The following is a 16,016-nucleotide window of genomic DNA, read 5'->3' as shown; positions in this document are numbered from 1 at the left end:
TGGCCACACAAAATATTGACACTTTGGCCGCAATTTGGACATTTTCACTTAGGGGCGTACTCACTTTTGTGGCCAGCAGTTTAGACATCAATGGCTGTGTGTTGAGTTATTTTGAGGGGACAGCAAATTTACACTATTATACAAGCTGTACACTCAATACTTTACATTGTAGCAAACAGTGTTAATTTTGGCAGCCATTTTTGATTTAGTCTTTATCTTCAGACGAAAATGCTCCTTAGTCTTAGTCACATTTTAGTCATTTTTGTCTTTCATATTTTAGTCTAGTTTTAGTTGACGAAAAGTCATTGCATTTTTGTCATTACTTTTAGTCAAGCTACAGTTAACAACATTAATTTTAATAGCTATTTTATATGTAGTCTTTAGACAAAATAGCCACTATAATTTTTCTCTTTAGACCAATTCATTTAAGCTTATGAAAAATTTGAATCAAGGTAACAGGCTGTATTGACATTGCACTCTTAGCAGTAGCACTTGTGCAATTCTACATATCCTCTTTCAGTGGTTCTCAAACTTTTTACCCCCTGAGGGATTTAACATCCTTCTGTGCACCCTCACTTTTCCACTTAGACTGCAGTTACACCTTTTCCATTAAGGGACAATATTTGCCCTCTCAAATGGATTTTTCCAGTGCATTTCTTTTACCTTGATAAATACCTTTATAAAATAAATGATGCTTAAAAAATGCAATAAATACAATGGTGATAAAAATGAAGTGATACTTTTAAATATACATTAAAACCGCCAGTAGGTGGTGGTAAGTCACTGTTTTTATGAGTGAATCAAGTCATTCATTCTTTCAGTAATAAAGCCAGCAGCTGTATTTATGAATGAATCATTGAATCATTGCCGATTCATTCAAAGCCACAGATTTGTTCAAGAAACACAGCTTGTGTTCTGCAGTTCTGCTGTGGCTTTCGTTGCAAAATAGAGCAAAATACTGACAATACTGTTTAAAATGTACATCACTTAATATTACCCTTTTGTTTGTTGCACTGTTGTATAAAATCAATGTCACATTTGAAATTGTGTGGATATTCGGTAAACATTGCATTCTTGCTCGTATAATATGATCAACATTAAAAACACAGAAGAGTATGGTTTTGTATCGAAGAGAGTTTTAATCTTAAATCTACATACAGTCTGTGTCTATATTTGAAGAGTTTGGTTCCAAAACGCTATAACTCCATTTTGATTAATTTGAGTAAAATGGTGTTTTCTTCACCAAGAAAGTGGCAAGATTAAAACCACTATTTTCTGTTTCAAAATTTCACATAGCATTTTTTGGTTATAAAACCATTAAAAATTCAAATCTAGTTTTTGATTTTAAATTTTTTAGGTTTATTAAAAAGGGATTATTTTTTTTCCCCAACATGCAATAAATCCATCAATATAAAAGTTATTTTTCATATTGGAAATACACAACAAAGTAAGTTGATTCACATATATGACAGCCTCCGAACTTTGTCAATACTAATCTTATATACAGGTATTTGACTAAAAATACATTCAGCCGTCGCTCCCAAAATGAATTCAACGAGTCATCTTGTTAATGTTATAAATGAATTATGTCTCCGTTTGTCATTATCGATTAAAGAACATCTGGCGCCACCGCACGGTTAAAATAAACACATTTACCGAGTACATTGGTATTAAAAACGGCTTTTAAAAACTGTCCATGATTCAGTTTTGGGGACCATGACAGAAGTTTGATGCTGTCGTGGAACAAGCAACAGCCGGCATTTTTCCTCCTCCTGACTCAAGTGCCTCATCTTCTTAATCTCCTCATGTAAATGATTATATTTCGATGACTTGCGTTTCTTCCTTACCGCAGAAACCACCACAGGTTCATCAATGCCATCTAAATTATTCATTTTTCTGTTTCTGTTGATCACAAAGTAGAAAGCAGATAAGGAAAACTAGGATGCGAGGTGTATTCAGAGCGCCGCCATTACTGTTTACTGTGCGTGGAATGGTGCGTTGTGATTGGTTGAGCGGATATATCACATTCTGCAGAGAAGGTAGAGTGGCGTTTGTCGCGGTTTGGAAAGAAAGGGAGAAAACATGACAGAATAACACGATGGATATCGCATTTTGCGCAAAATTAATAAATGACTTTTCAATACCGACCAGATACAATACTGATTTTGGCAGAAACTCAATTTTTTTTTAAATGGCGTTTATCGCGTTTTGGAACCAAACTCTTCATTTGTTCTTCATGCTAGTAAGTGCTAAATCTCAAATGAAGATTGCTGAACTCCAGCTTACTTGTCTGTGTTTTCAGATCATCCGCGCTTCTTCCTCAGTGTAGATTGAGCTTGTGTGCGTGGTTGCCAGATTGCTAAGATTAAGTAAAACGTGTTCTTTTAATAGAAAAGCTCTGATGGGGGTTTAAATTCTGGAAATCTCATTAAAACAGTCTGTAATGTTTTGTCTCCTTTATTAGACAAAAACAAAAAGTGATTTCAAAAGAGTGATTTTGGTAAAGTTTTTAGTTTTTTAGCCACTTTTCAGTCTCGTCTTTTTTCGTAAACGATATTGCATGTGTTGTTTTAGCCGCGTTATCGTTAAATGACATTGGTGTCGTCTCTCATTGTCTAGTCTTAGTCATGGAAAAAAACGTCGTCGACAAACATTTTTCATCATAGTTTTCGTTAATGAAATTAACACTGGTAGCAAAGTGTAATTTCTTCAGTGTTGTCACATGAAAAGATATAATAAAATATTTACAAAAATGTGAGGGGTGTACTCACTTCTGTGAGATACTGTACATAGCGAATTACACAGAAACACTCGTTAAAACTAACAGTAAACAAATATATAAAGACCTTATGCCTTTTCGCGTGGTGCTTAATAAACTGGTAAACTTTATATTCGTAAATCAACTCCGATGAACTGTGATAAAGTGCTCTAACCTTCAATACTGCTGTATCCAGTATCACTCTGGAGACTGTAAGCTGGATCACTAACAGTTTACTGATCTATGATTCTGAAATGATTCTCACAGACAAACAAATTTTGGTAGAGATGAAGGGAGCATTTTCTTCGAAAACAAAATTAATCCACCTCATCTTCAGCGGCTCAGGTTTCGGGAGTAAATGGGGAGAGTTTTGTGGATTAATCCATCCAGCTACACAACACCTAAAACGCTTGGGAGACATTCTCGTCAGTGCAGCAATGGTGGACTGTACAACTGGCTGTGAACTCGCTCAGGGTGGTTCTATGTTAAAACGGCAGTGTCTGTCAACATTTGTGAACGGGGCATGTGGCTAATGTGACGTTATACTGCCTGGGATCTGAAAACGGCTTGTTCTGAGACACTGCTTATGAAAAAAAGGAGTGGTATTTTTATCATTATAGGGTGGTTGTGTACACACACTGCCAACACACATTTAAAGCCAAATGCCATGCAAAAGTGAATTTTGCATAATAGGTCCCTTTAAAGAAAACAGATATATTTCTAATTCTGAGTATCTGTTTTTTTGTGTAGGCTAGTCCACTGGTAGTGTGCACAGGAATTTACTTCAAATCTTTTTCTCACCATTAACTGAATTTTCAGGCTATATTGTTAGGGGGCGCTGTTATGCATCTCCTGAAAGAGTACAGAATCTCCGGATCAAAACGCAGGAGAAGACACTAAAACAAGCGACAGAAGATTACTTACGCAAATGTAAAATAAAGCGATCATCAAACATTAAACAGCATATAAATCAATGTTACTGAATGAATACTATGAAGCTTTGGGGGTGTTTATGGACTCGATCTACTCCAAATGTGTTCATCGTTCTGAATCCCATCCGGACATAGTCTTTGATAAAATTGCAATTTTCTCAGCTTTTTGTTTAAAGTGTTTCCTTTTTTTCTTTTTTTTTTTCTTTTTTTTTTAAATGAAACTTACCAAAATTTAAGTGTTGAAAAAAGGGTATTTTAACTATTTGATGTATCCCTTCTTTATTCAGTTATAAAAGCAGATTTCTGCTTGTACACAATCAGTAAATTGTGTCAAATGTGCAAAATTAAACAATTACCAACTACATTAAAAACACTGGATAGGGAAAAACCCAGAAAGTGCAGCACTATAAAACAATGTAACTTGAGTCCAGTTGTCTTAAGCTAAACAGTAAACTTTAATCACACTGTAACTGCTGTACAGTATAATTATACTAACTGTAGTTTCTCCAGATTGAATTGTTGGTTCATCAGTAGATCACTGAGGTTTTTCACTCCAGAGTCTCCTAGTTCATTCTTGCTCAGGTCCAGCTCTCTCAGGTGTGATGGGTTTGATTTCAGAGCTGAAGTCAGAGCAGAACAACCTTCATCTGTCATATAACAGCAGCTTAACCTACATTAGCAGAGAGAGAGAGAGAGATTTTTGAATTTGAAAAAACCTATATTACATATTTTATAACCCTTTACATCAAGGTTAAAAAAAACATACACTCAACAAATTACACATTAGAAAAGAAAAAAAATAATGAAGCATCTTAGAATTCTAAAGAAAAAAACAAATCACCTACACGTACTGCACACAAAGCACCATGACTGCACCATATTTGCTCAAAAGTGGGAAGATCTTTCATTGTTTTATAAAACTGAAAATCAATCAACACTCTCAATTTAATCAAAGATAAAAAGCATACAATAACATCATCACTAGACTTTTGTTCAGTCTTGTTTTTCCGGCTAATATACATAGCCAATTTAGCTTGTCCTAAAACAAAATTCAACAATTGACAGATATAGTTTTTTTCTGAAAATATTTAAAACCCAAAATGACAGTCTCTATATAAACATCTTCATTAAACTTGCAAAACAATTCTTTTAACTTCATAAATAAAGGTTGTAATCTAGCACAATACATAAAAGCATGAAAAACAGTTTCTCTTTGCATACAGAAAGGGCATTCAGGACTGACTTCTGGATTCAACACCAAAATAAAAGAATTCACAGCAATGGCACCATGGAGAATTCTCCATTGTAGTGTTGGAATTTCTAACTTCGATAGGATACCTTGAAAAGTATCGATATTCAATACCATTTTTGATACCCGGGACAAAAAAATAAGCATATACTGTCATATAGATGTTTTTAATATTTCTTTTTTTTTGTCCATTTATAAGTCTAGGAAATCCCCAAAATTCTGAAGAGATCACTTTACATGATAAAATGTTTAAGCTTTCTTTCATATATAAATGTTGATCAATTACCAGTACAATTATCTCACAAATATTTGCTAACTTGTTTTTACAGTGGGGTAATTGTGTTGCAATATCTTACACACAGCACAAGGAAGCTTGATTTCAAATGGTAAATTGAATTTAAATAAGACAAGTAAATAGTAATAAAAAAAAAAATACTAATAGCACAAATAAATACAATAGATTAAAGATACAAATGAAATAGACTTCTTTATTTTTTCTGGTAGGTCTAACAGTAGTAGCCTAGCCTTTTGAGGTAAGAAACCTTTTACTTTAAAAGTAATGAAATTTAAAGTAACTGTCACGGAAACGAACTACGCAATTCCCTCCTCTGACCATCGGAGGAAGCCCTCTCCCGAATACTAACACACACACACACCCCACCACACACTACATTTTCCAGGACTCTATAAAGGACTCTCTTTCACTTCTCATTGTTGTGAAGTCTTGTATTGCCACGGTGTACATTTCTGAGCGTTTTCTTGTATTGTCTGCCTGCCTGTTATTGATCTTGTTTGCCTCTCGTTTACGATTCTCTGCTGCCTGCCCTTGGAACCTTTTGACTGTTATCTGTTATCTTTGAGTGTTATCTGCCTGCCCCGACCATTTGCCTGTACCCTGACTACGATTCTGTCTGTCCCTTGCCATTCCTGTTTGCCCGTCTGACCTTGCCTGTTGTACCACGCTTTCCTTTAATAAAAGCCCGCAAATGGATCCCAGCCTGAATGATGAATCATTAGTTACATTGGATAATCATTGTAAAAATTAAATAGACTAATCAATAAAATTTACACAAGTTAATCAGTCAAGAGCAGTAAGTAAATCACTTTGTCTTTGTTGTTTGATTATTAGCCTGCTGCCCTTTTAAGACCTGATGCACACACGCACCCAAAATACTGTTAATGTTACACATTCTTCCTGAACTGACTGTTTTTCGTTCACCAAGATGGGTATCTCTATTCTATTCTACTTACGGAACGAACACGGCGCCAGTTTCGTTTTTTTCTGTAAGTAGAATAGGAAAAGTGTAGGACATACAGCGCAAGCGTTTTGGAGAATACGGAACGCGGAAGCACATGCAAGGAGATAATTTGTGTTTATAAAGCATATACAGTTGTATTTTTTTCGAAAATGACCGATCGTTTGCTAGATAAGACCCTTATTCCTCGTCTGGTATCGTTTAAAGCCCTTTGAAGCTGCACTGAAACAGTAATTTTGACCTTCAACCGTCTGGAGGCCACTGAAGTCCACTATAAGGAGAATAATCCTGGAATGTTTTCATCAAAAACCTTCATGCCTTTCTTTCTTCAGTCGAAAAGAAATTAACATCTTGGATGACATGGGGGTGAGTAAATTATCAGGAAAATTTTATTTAAAAGTGTAATCCTTTAAAATATTCCACAAATAAGAGTGCTCAACTCGGTCGAAGGCCTTCTCCTGATCTAAAGCCAACAAAACACAATCTAACAATTTAGAGACATGAAAAATGTCTTGAATTAAAGAAACATTATCAAAAATAGATCTACTGGGGACACAATATGTCTTGTCTTGCTCCAGCCAATCTATTAGCCAATGCTTTGGAAAGCAGTTTGTAGGCACTACAAAGTAATGAGACAGGGCGCCAGTTCTTTACATCAGTAAGGCCCCCCTTTTTTGGAATAAGAGTGATTACTTCGACAACTCAACAGCAACCTGCCCTCCGACAAGCTGTCATTAAGTACCTCCAGCAGATCCACTCCCAACTCCAACTAAAAAGCCTTATAGAAGTCAACTGGGAGGCCATCCACTCCTGGTGCCCTTCCAGACTCCATACTTTACAGGTCCTTATGAAGCTTTCCCAGGGTCAACACTCCCGAAAGGACCTAATTACCCTCCTCTGAGACTTTTGATAAGTTGTCAAGGAAAACACTTTCCACACAACACCCTGGCTTAATCTTACTACTATAAAAATTGATAAAAAGTGACTGCTTTCCTACAAATATCGGCAGAATCTGACATTAACACTGCATCTTCAGAGGGCAGTGCAAAAATAAAACGTTTCTGCCCATTCTTTTTTTCCATGCTGAAGAAGTATTTGGATGGTACATCCATCTGATCAGTGCTTTGAAAACATGAACGGACCAGAGCCCCCTGTGTTTTATACCCCAGTAGATCTGCTAATTGAGCCTTCTTCTTAGAGCATGCTTCCAAAAAACGATGTTCACCAGTGGATTGAGCCAAATTCAGGGATTCAATTATTTTTTTCCAAATGCCAAAATTCCAAAAAACGATTCTTTAGTTATGTTGTGAGTATATTGTTGATTAAACTGCCTTGTCTGGATTTTGCCAAAATCCCACCACTGCTGCAATGAATATAAAGAACCCTTCATTGTTTTGTAGACTTCCCAAAAAGACTTAAAAGATTCCTTAAAAAAATGATCATTAATTTCACAATCTCCTATCGTCCCGGTCCCAAGAATGTCAAAGCTGTTGCCTGTGACGTTCCTGAACCTATTTTACCCAAAGAAATGATTATGAGTCCCATCCAATGGTCTACCAACTCCATTCCCACCTTCTATGTCTAAACCATCATTCCGCCGTGCTGTCCTCCAGGTTTGCAATATGTCACCAGAACCCAACGCACTCCACTCATCCATTCCACTCACTCATCTCTGGGCACTGGCCACCCAGGGGCCAATGGAACCCTCTCGCTGCTAAAAGATTGCTTCTGGTGGCCCAACATGGCCAGGGATGTGAGAAGGTTCATACAGGGATGTCCAGACTGTGCCATCCTGAAGAGCCCTCGCCATATTCCATCTGGCAAGCTCCATCTGCTGCCCGTTCCTAACCAACCATGGTCACATCTACGAGTGTACTTCATCACTGATCTTCCTCTCTCCAATGGAAACACATGCATCCTGACCGATTCTTGAAGTCTTTTTGTTTGCTCCCTGTAGCTGGGAGAGCACGTGTTTTCTCCACTAGTCCTTTCCAATTCTGTTTCATATATTCTTCAGATCCTAAAAACACTCCTAAATAATTAAAAGCTTCTCTTCACAATTTTTAACTCTCCAGGAAGGATAGGACCATTATTGTCCATTATGGACAATTACTTTTGCCCAAGTTAACTTTTGCAGAGGATGCTTTATCATAAGTGTCTAAACACTTTTTTTAAAACAAACATCTTGATTTCCTCTGATTAAAACTGTAAGACCATCCGCATATGCAAACATTTTAATAGATTGTGAAAGATCCATGTCTTTGCTTTTTCTCTTTTTAATTAACATAATAAAGGTTCAAGAGCAATGCTATAAAGTTGCCCTGAAAGAGGGCAACCCTCTCTAATACCCCTCTGAACCTTTATGGGAACACTGAGACCACCACCTATTTTAATGAAGCAAGTTGCTTCATTGTAAAGCAATTTTATACATGAAATTAAATTATCTCCATAATCAAAAGCCTTAAAAGAGTCTCAAAAAGAAAAACGTGATCTACTATGTCAAAGGCCTTCTCTTGGTCCATTGACAAAAACCAAGCATCAACATTGTTATAAAAAGCATAGTCATAAAAATCCCGCATCAGATGTTAATTATCTGCAATAAATCTGCCCTTTACACAAAATGATTGATCTTTATGAATAATGTCATAAAGTACATAATTTAAATAATTTCTTTGTACTGCTGAATGCAAAGGAAGACATTTTGAAGGAAGTTTGTAACCAGGCTTTGCGGTCAGGTTATAAACTTTCTTCAAAATATCTTCGTTTTCAACAGAACAAAGAAATGTATACAGCTTTGGAACAGCCTGGGGGTGAGTAAATGATGACAGAATTTTCATTTTTGGGTGAACTATTCCTTTAAAGCTGCAATATGTAAGATTTTTGCTGTAAAATATCCAAAAACCACTAGGCCAGTGTTGTATATTTTGTTGAGTTGAGTAAATCATGAGAAAATTGGGATTTTAAAGAATTTTGTATTGTGAACAAAGGATCGCTATAGGTCTCCAATTCTTTAGTAATGTCAAATCTCCCTTCTTTGGAAGCAATGTTAAAACAGCACACTGACAACTTTTTGGACTTCTAGACTTCCTTTTCTTATACATTTCTGAACAACTTCAAAAATATCACGCCCAAAAACATTTATAAAATTCAGCAGGAAGTCCGTCAATTCCTGGTGCCCGACCTGAGGAAAGTTTTATTACGGCTGAAGTCAGTTCATCAAAAGTAAGTTGTGCTTCCAAAAACCTTTTTTTTCCTATAGATAAAACAGGAAAATCTTGTAAGAGTTCATGTCTGCATTAAATATTTATTTAAAAAAATCAGCAGAATATAACTGTAAAAATCCATTGCAAGTCTATGCATCCTTACTGGGTCTGAAACGTGACCATCTTCATCTTTTAAAAACAACATCTTTTGTCCATGTTTAATTTTCTGTTTACAGTTAAAGAAAGAAGACGTAAAAGCATGTATCTCTTTTTATTAGAAAACAATTCCTTATAAGTTGTCCTTTGACTTTTTCATTAAGAATTGCATTCACAGTTTTTCTTTTTAGTCCACATATCCTTCAAATTAGGAGAAGTATTTAAATCATATTCCCTTCAATAATCTTTTTGCTCCAAATGTCTCAAACACAAGGTCGAATGATAAGAATATTGTTGACAATACTCCTTAATAAACACTTTCACAATCTCCCACCACTGGCTAATATTGTCATATCTTCCTTTCTCAGTTTTCCAAACTTACCAAAATATTCTTAAAATTCTCAAAAAAAAATTTGTCTTCCAAAAATGTTACACTGAAATGCCAGTAAGAACAGTATATGTTTTCGTTAAAAGACTACATTCTACTGTAATTAATTTGTGATCTGGAAAAGAAACAGGAGTAATAATTATATTATAATATACATAAAAACTTTCAAAGCGAGCAGCAGAAAGTGTATCATTGCTAAACCTCACCCAAGTGTACTGTTGGACTAAGGGATTTTTTCATACATCTGACAGGTGTAAATTTTTACCAATCTTGCAAGACAAGTGGCTGACAAATGATGTGGTTCTTCCCCATTTATATCAATTGTGAAATCTGAAGTGTATTTCCAAACTCCACCAAGATATATTATATCACAATATATTGATAAAAAAAATTCCAATCTAATTTATCAGCAAAGGTATTTGTATTGCTGTGTCACTGAACAGTGAACACACTGAAATGGATAAAGTGTATATTGTGTAACTGAACATTTAACTGAAGATACAGGCGTCACAAAAATCTTATAAAAAATAAATTGCATCAAGTATACAAAATTTATAAAGCTAGCTGAAATAAGATGTAATAAAAAATTAAGTGTATTAAGTACGCATTCAAACTGAAATCGTATTGTAATGGGTGGAATAGAGGTGTGGCCCATTTAAGAATGACTGTTCTCTCTACTGAACTGTCTACATCGCATGTCTGCCACAAATGCTGATTGTATGCTGGTATATTTCATTTTCTGTTACTCATTTTTGTTGTTTTGGTTTAATAAGTAAAGCTGCTGACAGTGGGACATTTGTGGTAGACAGTTGTACGAGTTCATCTTAATGTTGGGATAAACCATGAATTGTGAAAATGGTTCTGTGAGTCTGTTCCCTGCTGTAGCTCGAGTTATGTTATGGCATTGTCCGCTCCGAGACCACGACATGAGCACTGCCTCAACTGCACAAAACGCTTCCACAAAAGGCTTGCCACATCCCGTGTAAAACCTAAAACGTCTTGGTTACATATGTAACCCTCGTTCCCTGAAGGAGGGAACGGAGACGTACGTCAGTAGTGACTGACGAATTGGGATATCGCCAGAGAGCAGCGCTTGCAGGTTCGCTAACGGATCTCTGAAGGGAGTGGTAAGAACCTTGGGCACATATCCAGGCCGGGGTTTCAAGATAACATGAGAGTCACCGGGCCCGAATTCCAGGCACGATTCATTGACTGAAAATGCGTGCAGGTCCCCTACCCTCTTAACCAAGGCCAATACAACCAGGATGACAGTCTTAAGGGACAGTACTTTTAACTCCACTGACTGCAAAGGCTCGAAGGGATGACCCTGGAGAGATGTAAGTACTAGGGAGAGATCCCAAGAGGGTATAGAGGAAGGGGCGAGGCGGATTCAGTGTCTTCGCACCCCTCAGGAACCTGACGATCAGGTCACGCTTCCTCAAAGACTTACCATCAACTGCATCGTGATGTGCGGCAATAGCGGCAACATACACCTTGAGGGTGGAGGGAGACAGCCTTCGCTCCAAGCGCTCTTGCAGGAAGGAAAGCACTGACCTGACCGAACATGATCGGGGGTCCTCTCGGTGAGAGGAACACCATTCGACGAACAGGTTCCACTTCAGGGCATAGATGTTCCTCGTAGAAGGAGCTCTAGCAGAAGTGATAGTGTCTACAACCGACTTGGGTAGATCACTTAGAACCTCCACGTCCCGTCCAGGGACCAGACATGGAGTTTCCAGAGGTCCGGACGCAGGTGCCAGAGGGTGCCCCGTCTCTGAGTCAGAAGGTCCTTCCTCAGAGGAATGGGCCAAGGAGGCGCAGTTGCGAGGAGCGTCAGATCCGAAAACCAGGTCAGAGTGGGCCAATACGGAGCCACTAGCAAGACCTGCTCCTTTGCCCTCCCTGATTTTGCACAGGAGCTGTGCGAGAGGGCTCACTGGGGGAAACGCATATTTGCATAGGAAGCCCTAAGCCCTAACCATGACCCTCAGGTCACCCTTCATACACGCTGACGCGCCGCTCCCCTGACCGGAGCCAGAGAAAACGGCTGAACGGGGCATAGGGAAGGGGACCCCTGCTCCCTGAGAACCAAGGAACGAGAGTCTAGACCTCAATACTGAGATAGTCATGTTCCTGCAGTGAGAACATGAACTATCCACAAAGGCTGCCTCAGCATGCTGAACGCCCAGCCATGTGACACAGCGATTGTGACCATCAGCGGGGACCAGGGAACAACCGCATCCAGTAACACACGGACGAAATGACATCTTGAAAAAAATGCAGTGTTCATCTGTGAAGCTCTTTTAGAAGAGGGAAATTCAGCTCTTGATCTTTGTGCTGAAGCACACAGGGAACAGCCGCGATGTGACTGCAGGTACACCACTTCCTGAGTCACACGCACAGAGAAACCAGCCCAAATCACAAACCAACAGGCAGAAACAATGCTGTGAAAACAGCAGTTGAGAGCTGTATAAATAGCTCGCTCTGTGAAAGGCTCGCGGCTTTGCTGTAGGGTGCCTTAACACCAGCACAGTGAAACGAGGCTCTTCAAAGGCTTGAGAAATTCACTTTATCAATAGAAGGAACACAATAGGTTGGCTCCGAAATGAAAGACAGAGTGCGACTGCATCCGCTTCCGTATTTATACCCGCCTTGCGGGGGCGGTGCATGCGCTCGCAATTCCATTGGCTTGTTTAGTTTCACTCGAAGCTGATAGGGCTCTCTGGCGATATCCCAATTCGTCGGTCACTACTGACGTACGTCGAACATGACCGACTGAAAGGGAACTGCCTTTAGACGAGCTGCCTTTCCTCCTAACTTCCACGTTACAGTAGTCTGTGCTATAAACAATGAAATTAAAACATGAGATATATATATATATATATATATATATATATAGACACTGTTTCAAATTATTATGCAAGTGACATATCAGTAAGATTTTTTTACAATAAATATTCAGATTTTAGTTTTTCAAAGAAAGTGTTTGTTTTATTTTCCATGTCTTTTTAGATAACAATCTCAGACAGGTTTGTTGAGTAGTTTGCCAGGTCTACTTAGATAAATGGAAACCCTATTTAAAGAGGTTGTTCCACATTATTAAGCAACTCACAGTTCTCATGCAATATGGTGAGGAAGAAAAATCTCAATGAAGATGAAAAGCATGAAATGGTGCATTGTTATGCAAAAGGCATTAAAAAAACTGAACTATCATAAGATTTGTGAGTAATTTACAGCACAAGAGAACCTGGTCAGATAAAGGCTTATTAAGGAAAGTTTCTGTCAAAATTTTTTTTATTAAAAGGACTATAAAAAGGCCAATGTTGAGCAGCAAACAGGTATTTAAAGCTGCTGGTGTCTCTGGAGTCTCAAGAAGCTCTCCATGCAGGCTGGCAAATTCTCCATTTGATTCTTTCACTTGATTCATTTACAAGTTCTCCATTTGATTCTTTCACTGTAGATGTAAGCAGTGGAGGCTAAGTGTCATCGCGCAAATCTCTACGTGGACATAAGAAATGCTTATGTCTGAAATACCCACATTCAAAACATTTCAGACTCTGTGCTTGTGTGAACCATTTACAAATTATCTCTGTGATGAACTCGAAATGAAGCTTTTAAAGTTGGCGTCTTAAAGAAAAAACATGCTTCAGTGTCTTGTTTTTGCACCCTAAAGGAATCATCCTTATGGGGCTTGCAATTTTCCCAAATCTTAGAAGTTCTTTTATGATGACAATGTTAGAAACAAACAGCAGAACATTTGAAATAGTGATTTTAGTAGCTGGGGCAGATAATGGGGGAATGTGGAACAAAAGCCTCTTTCACCTATAATCCGTCCACAGTTAGTTGATTCACTAGCGCTTCAGATTTCAAAAATACTATGACCAGTTTATTCATCCACGAGTCTGAGATTACATTATCAAACCCAATCTTTTGTCCTATGGCTACCAGCATCTCTTTGACTGCTACACCGGCCTCTGGCATGAACCTGCACCCATTACGAAGGGATAAGGAGGCTGTTCCTTGCACCAGAATGGCTGTCATGCCACCAACCAGGACCCGCATTTCACGTGGTGAAACCTTTTTTGAACACTTTCACTAAAAAAAGCAAATAACGGGGGAAAAAAGAAACAAAAAAGTGGGAAAACCCAAGAGAAAGGATGCTGATCTGTTGTAACAAAACTTACCTCAATATCTCCAATTTACACTTTATATTCATCAGTCCAGTGCAGAGCATCTTCACTCCTGAATCCTGCAGTTTATTATTGTTCATGTTCAGCTCTTTCAGATTGGTATCTGATCCAAGAACTATAGCCAGAGCTGAACAGCTTTTGTCTGTTAAGTTACAATCATTTAGCCTACAAGACAAATAAATTACATCACAGAATTAGATGGAACATTTTTGTACAAATAAATATATTTTCCATTATTTTAGTTTTTTTTAACATAAAAATTATATATATATATATATATATATATATAGGTCAATGACGTGGCGTGTCAATTCTGGTGTCCAAAGTACATTCATTATATTAAAAATACATACATTTTTAAATGCACAACATTAAATCACTCGACTTCCCCTTGTTAATTACTCATGTAAGTATTCATTATAAATAATTAATCTTTAAGGATTAATCATCAATGACCATTTTAGACCACAATTCATTTTGTTATGTCATGTGACATAATACTGTATCAAAAAGAAGACCCTGAAGGAGCCCCAAAAATGTGCAAAGGTCAGTAAGCATCTCTTAAACGTTGATATTTTGACCTTTCCGGTCACTGGTGCACTTTGTAGCAATATCATGCGTTATTCTGGATACAGGGTTTCTGCAGGTTTTAATCAGTTTAAATTTAAATCAGTTCATGTGAGTACAGTGGTTCAATATTAATATTATAAAGCGGTGAGAATATTTTTGGTGCGCCAAAAAAAACAAAATAACGACTTGAACTGATTTAAATATGTTTTTAGTACCTTTATGGATCTTGAAAGAGGAAATGTCATTGCTCCCTATGTAGGCCTCACGGAGCCATCGGATTTAAAAAAAAATATCTCAATTTGCATTCCGAAGATTAACGAAGGTCTTACGGGTCTGGAACGGCATGAGTGTGAGTAATAAATGACAGAATTTTCATTTTTGGGTGAACTAACCCTTGAATGGGTCACTGAATCATTGACTCAACCGATTCATTCAAAACACTGAATCACTCAAAAACACGGGTGACTGTTGCTGTGAGATGCGCTATGGTTCCGCTGTGATGTTTATTTGGAACTATTTTCGCTGCTAAAACAGAACAAAAACAGTCAATATTCCTTCTAAAATGTAAGTGACTTAATATTAACTACTTGTTTAACTGTTGTATGAAATAGGTGTCACGTTGACAATAGTGATGGTATTCAGGAAGACAGCACTCTTGGTCATGTGATGTTGCAGTATTTAACAGATTCTTATGTGTGCTGCACTCATTTGTTTCGATTTCTCCTGTTACCGTCAGTACATTATATATTATATAACCTATTATTATCCACTATCGATCGCCAATTACACTAAATGTAATAAATGAACAGAGCAGACGCAGATAGAGGTGCGCCTGCAGCAAGAAAGCAAAATCTCACGCTTGTGCGGCAGTACTGGAGAGTCTACTTGGGCCGCTGTCCAAAACAGCATTACAGCAATTTTGCACCAGCCGGAGGCAATTACCAAACTGGTTCTGCGTGTGTATCACACCAATGTTCATATTTTGTGACAGCAAATCAAAGTTATTAATTATGAAAGCTATATTCAAAATAAACCGGTAGTATTATTTTTCTTCAAAACTATCTAAAAAAAAAAAAAAAAAACCTGTAGGAATAAAATTTAATGACTTTTAATGCCTTTTAAGGCCTTAATTTTCACAAAATCCATTTAAAGACTTTTAATGCTTTTTAATACCCCACGGAAACCCTGTGGATAACACTAATAAAGTATTTATAATGTTTTTATATTAAAAAATGATCTATTTGATCTAAAAGATTACCTTAAAGTGATGATAGCTAAGTTGTAGTTTTCCACAGATGGTAAAGTTAGTGCTTG

The 16,016-nt window shown here is 37.4% G+C and overlaps 1 protein-coding gene across 10 annotated transcripts in view; it reads right to left on the bottom strand.

Moving 5' to 3' along the window:
* Window positions 1-16,016, bottom strand: part of LOC127511053 (NACHT, LRR and PYD domains-containing protein 3-like) — a 55,443-nt gene that overhangs the window by 17,716 nt on the left and 21,711 nt on the right. For all 10 annotated transcript variants that reach the window (XM_051891395.1, XM_051891394.1, XM_051891397.1 and 7 more), the window contains 2 exons: window positions 14,127-14,297; window positions 4,187-4,360 (listed from right to left, as the gene is read on the bottom strand). In XM_051891395.1, coding sequence (XP_051747355.1) covers window positions 4,187-4,360; window positions 14,127-14,297 — 345 coding nt within the window. The remainder of the gene's footprint in view (window positions 1-4,186; window positions 4,361-14,126; window positions 14,298-16,016) is intronic.

The sequence above is a fragment of the Ctenopharyngodon idella genome, chromosome 4, assembly GCF_019924925.1.
Source record: "Ctenopharyngodon idella isolate HZGC_01 chromosome 4, HZGC01, whole genome shotgun sequence".
In the NCBI taxonomy this organism is placed as follows: domain Eukaryota; kingdom Metazoa; phylum Chordata; class Actinopteri; order Cypriniformes; family Xenocyprididae; genus Ctenopharyngodon; species Ctenopharyngodon idella.
This window is presented reverse-complemented; position numbering and strand designations above follow the sequence as displayed.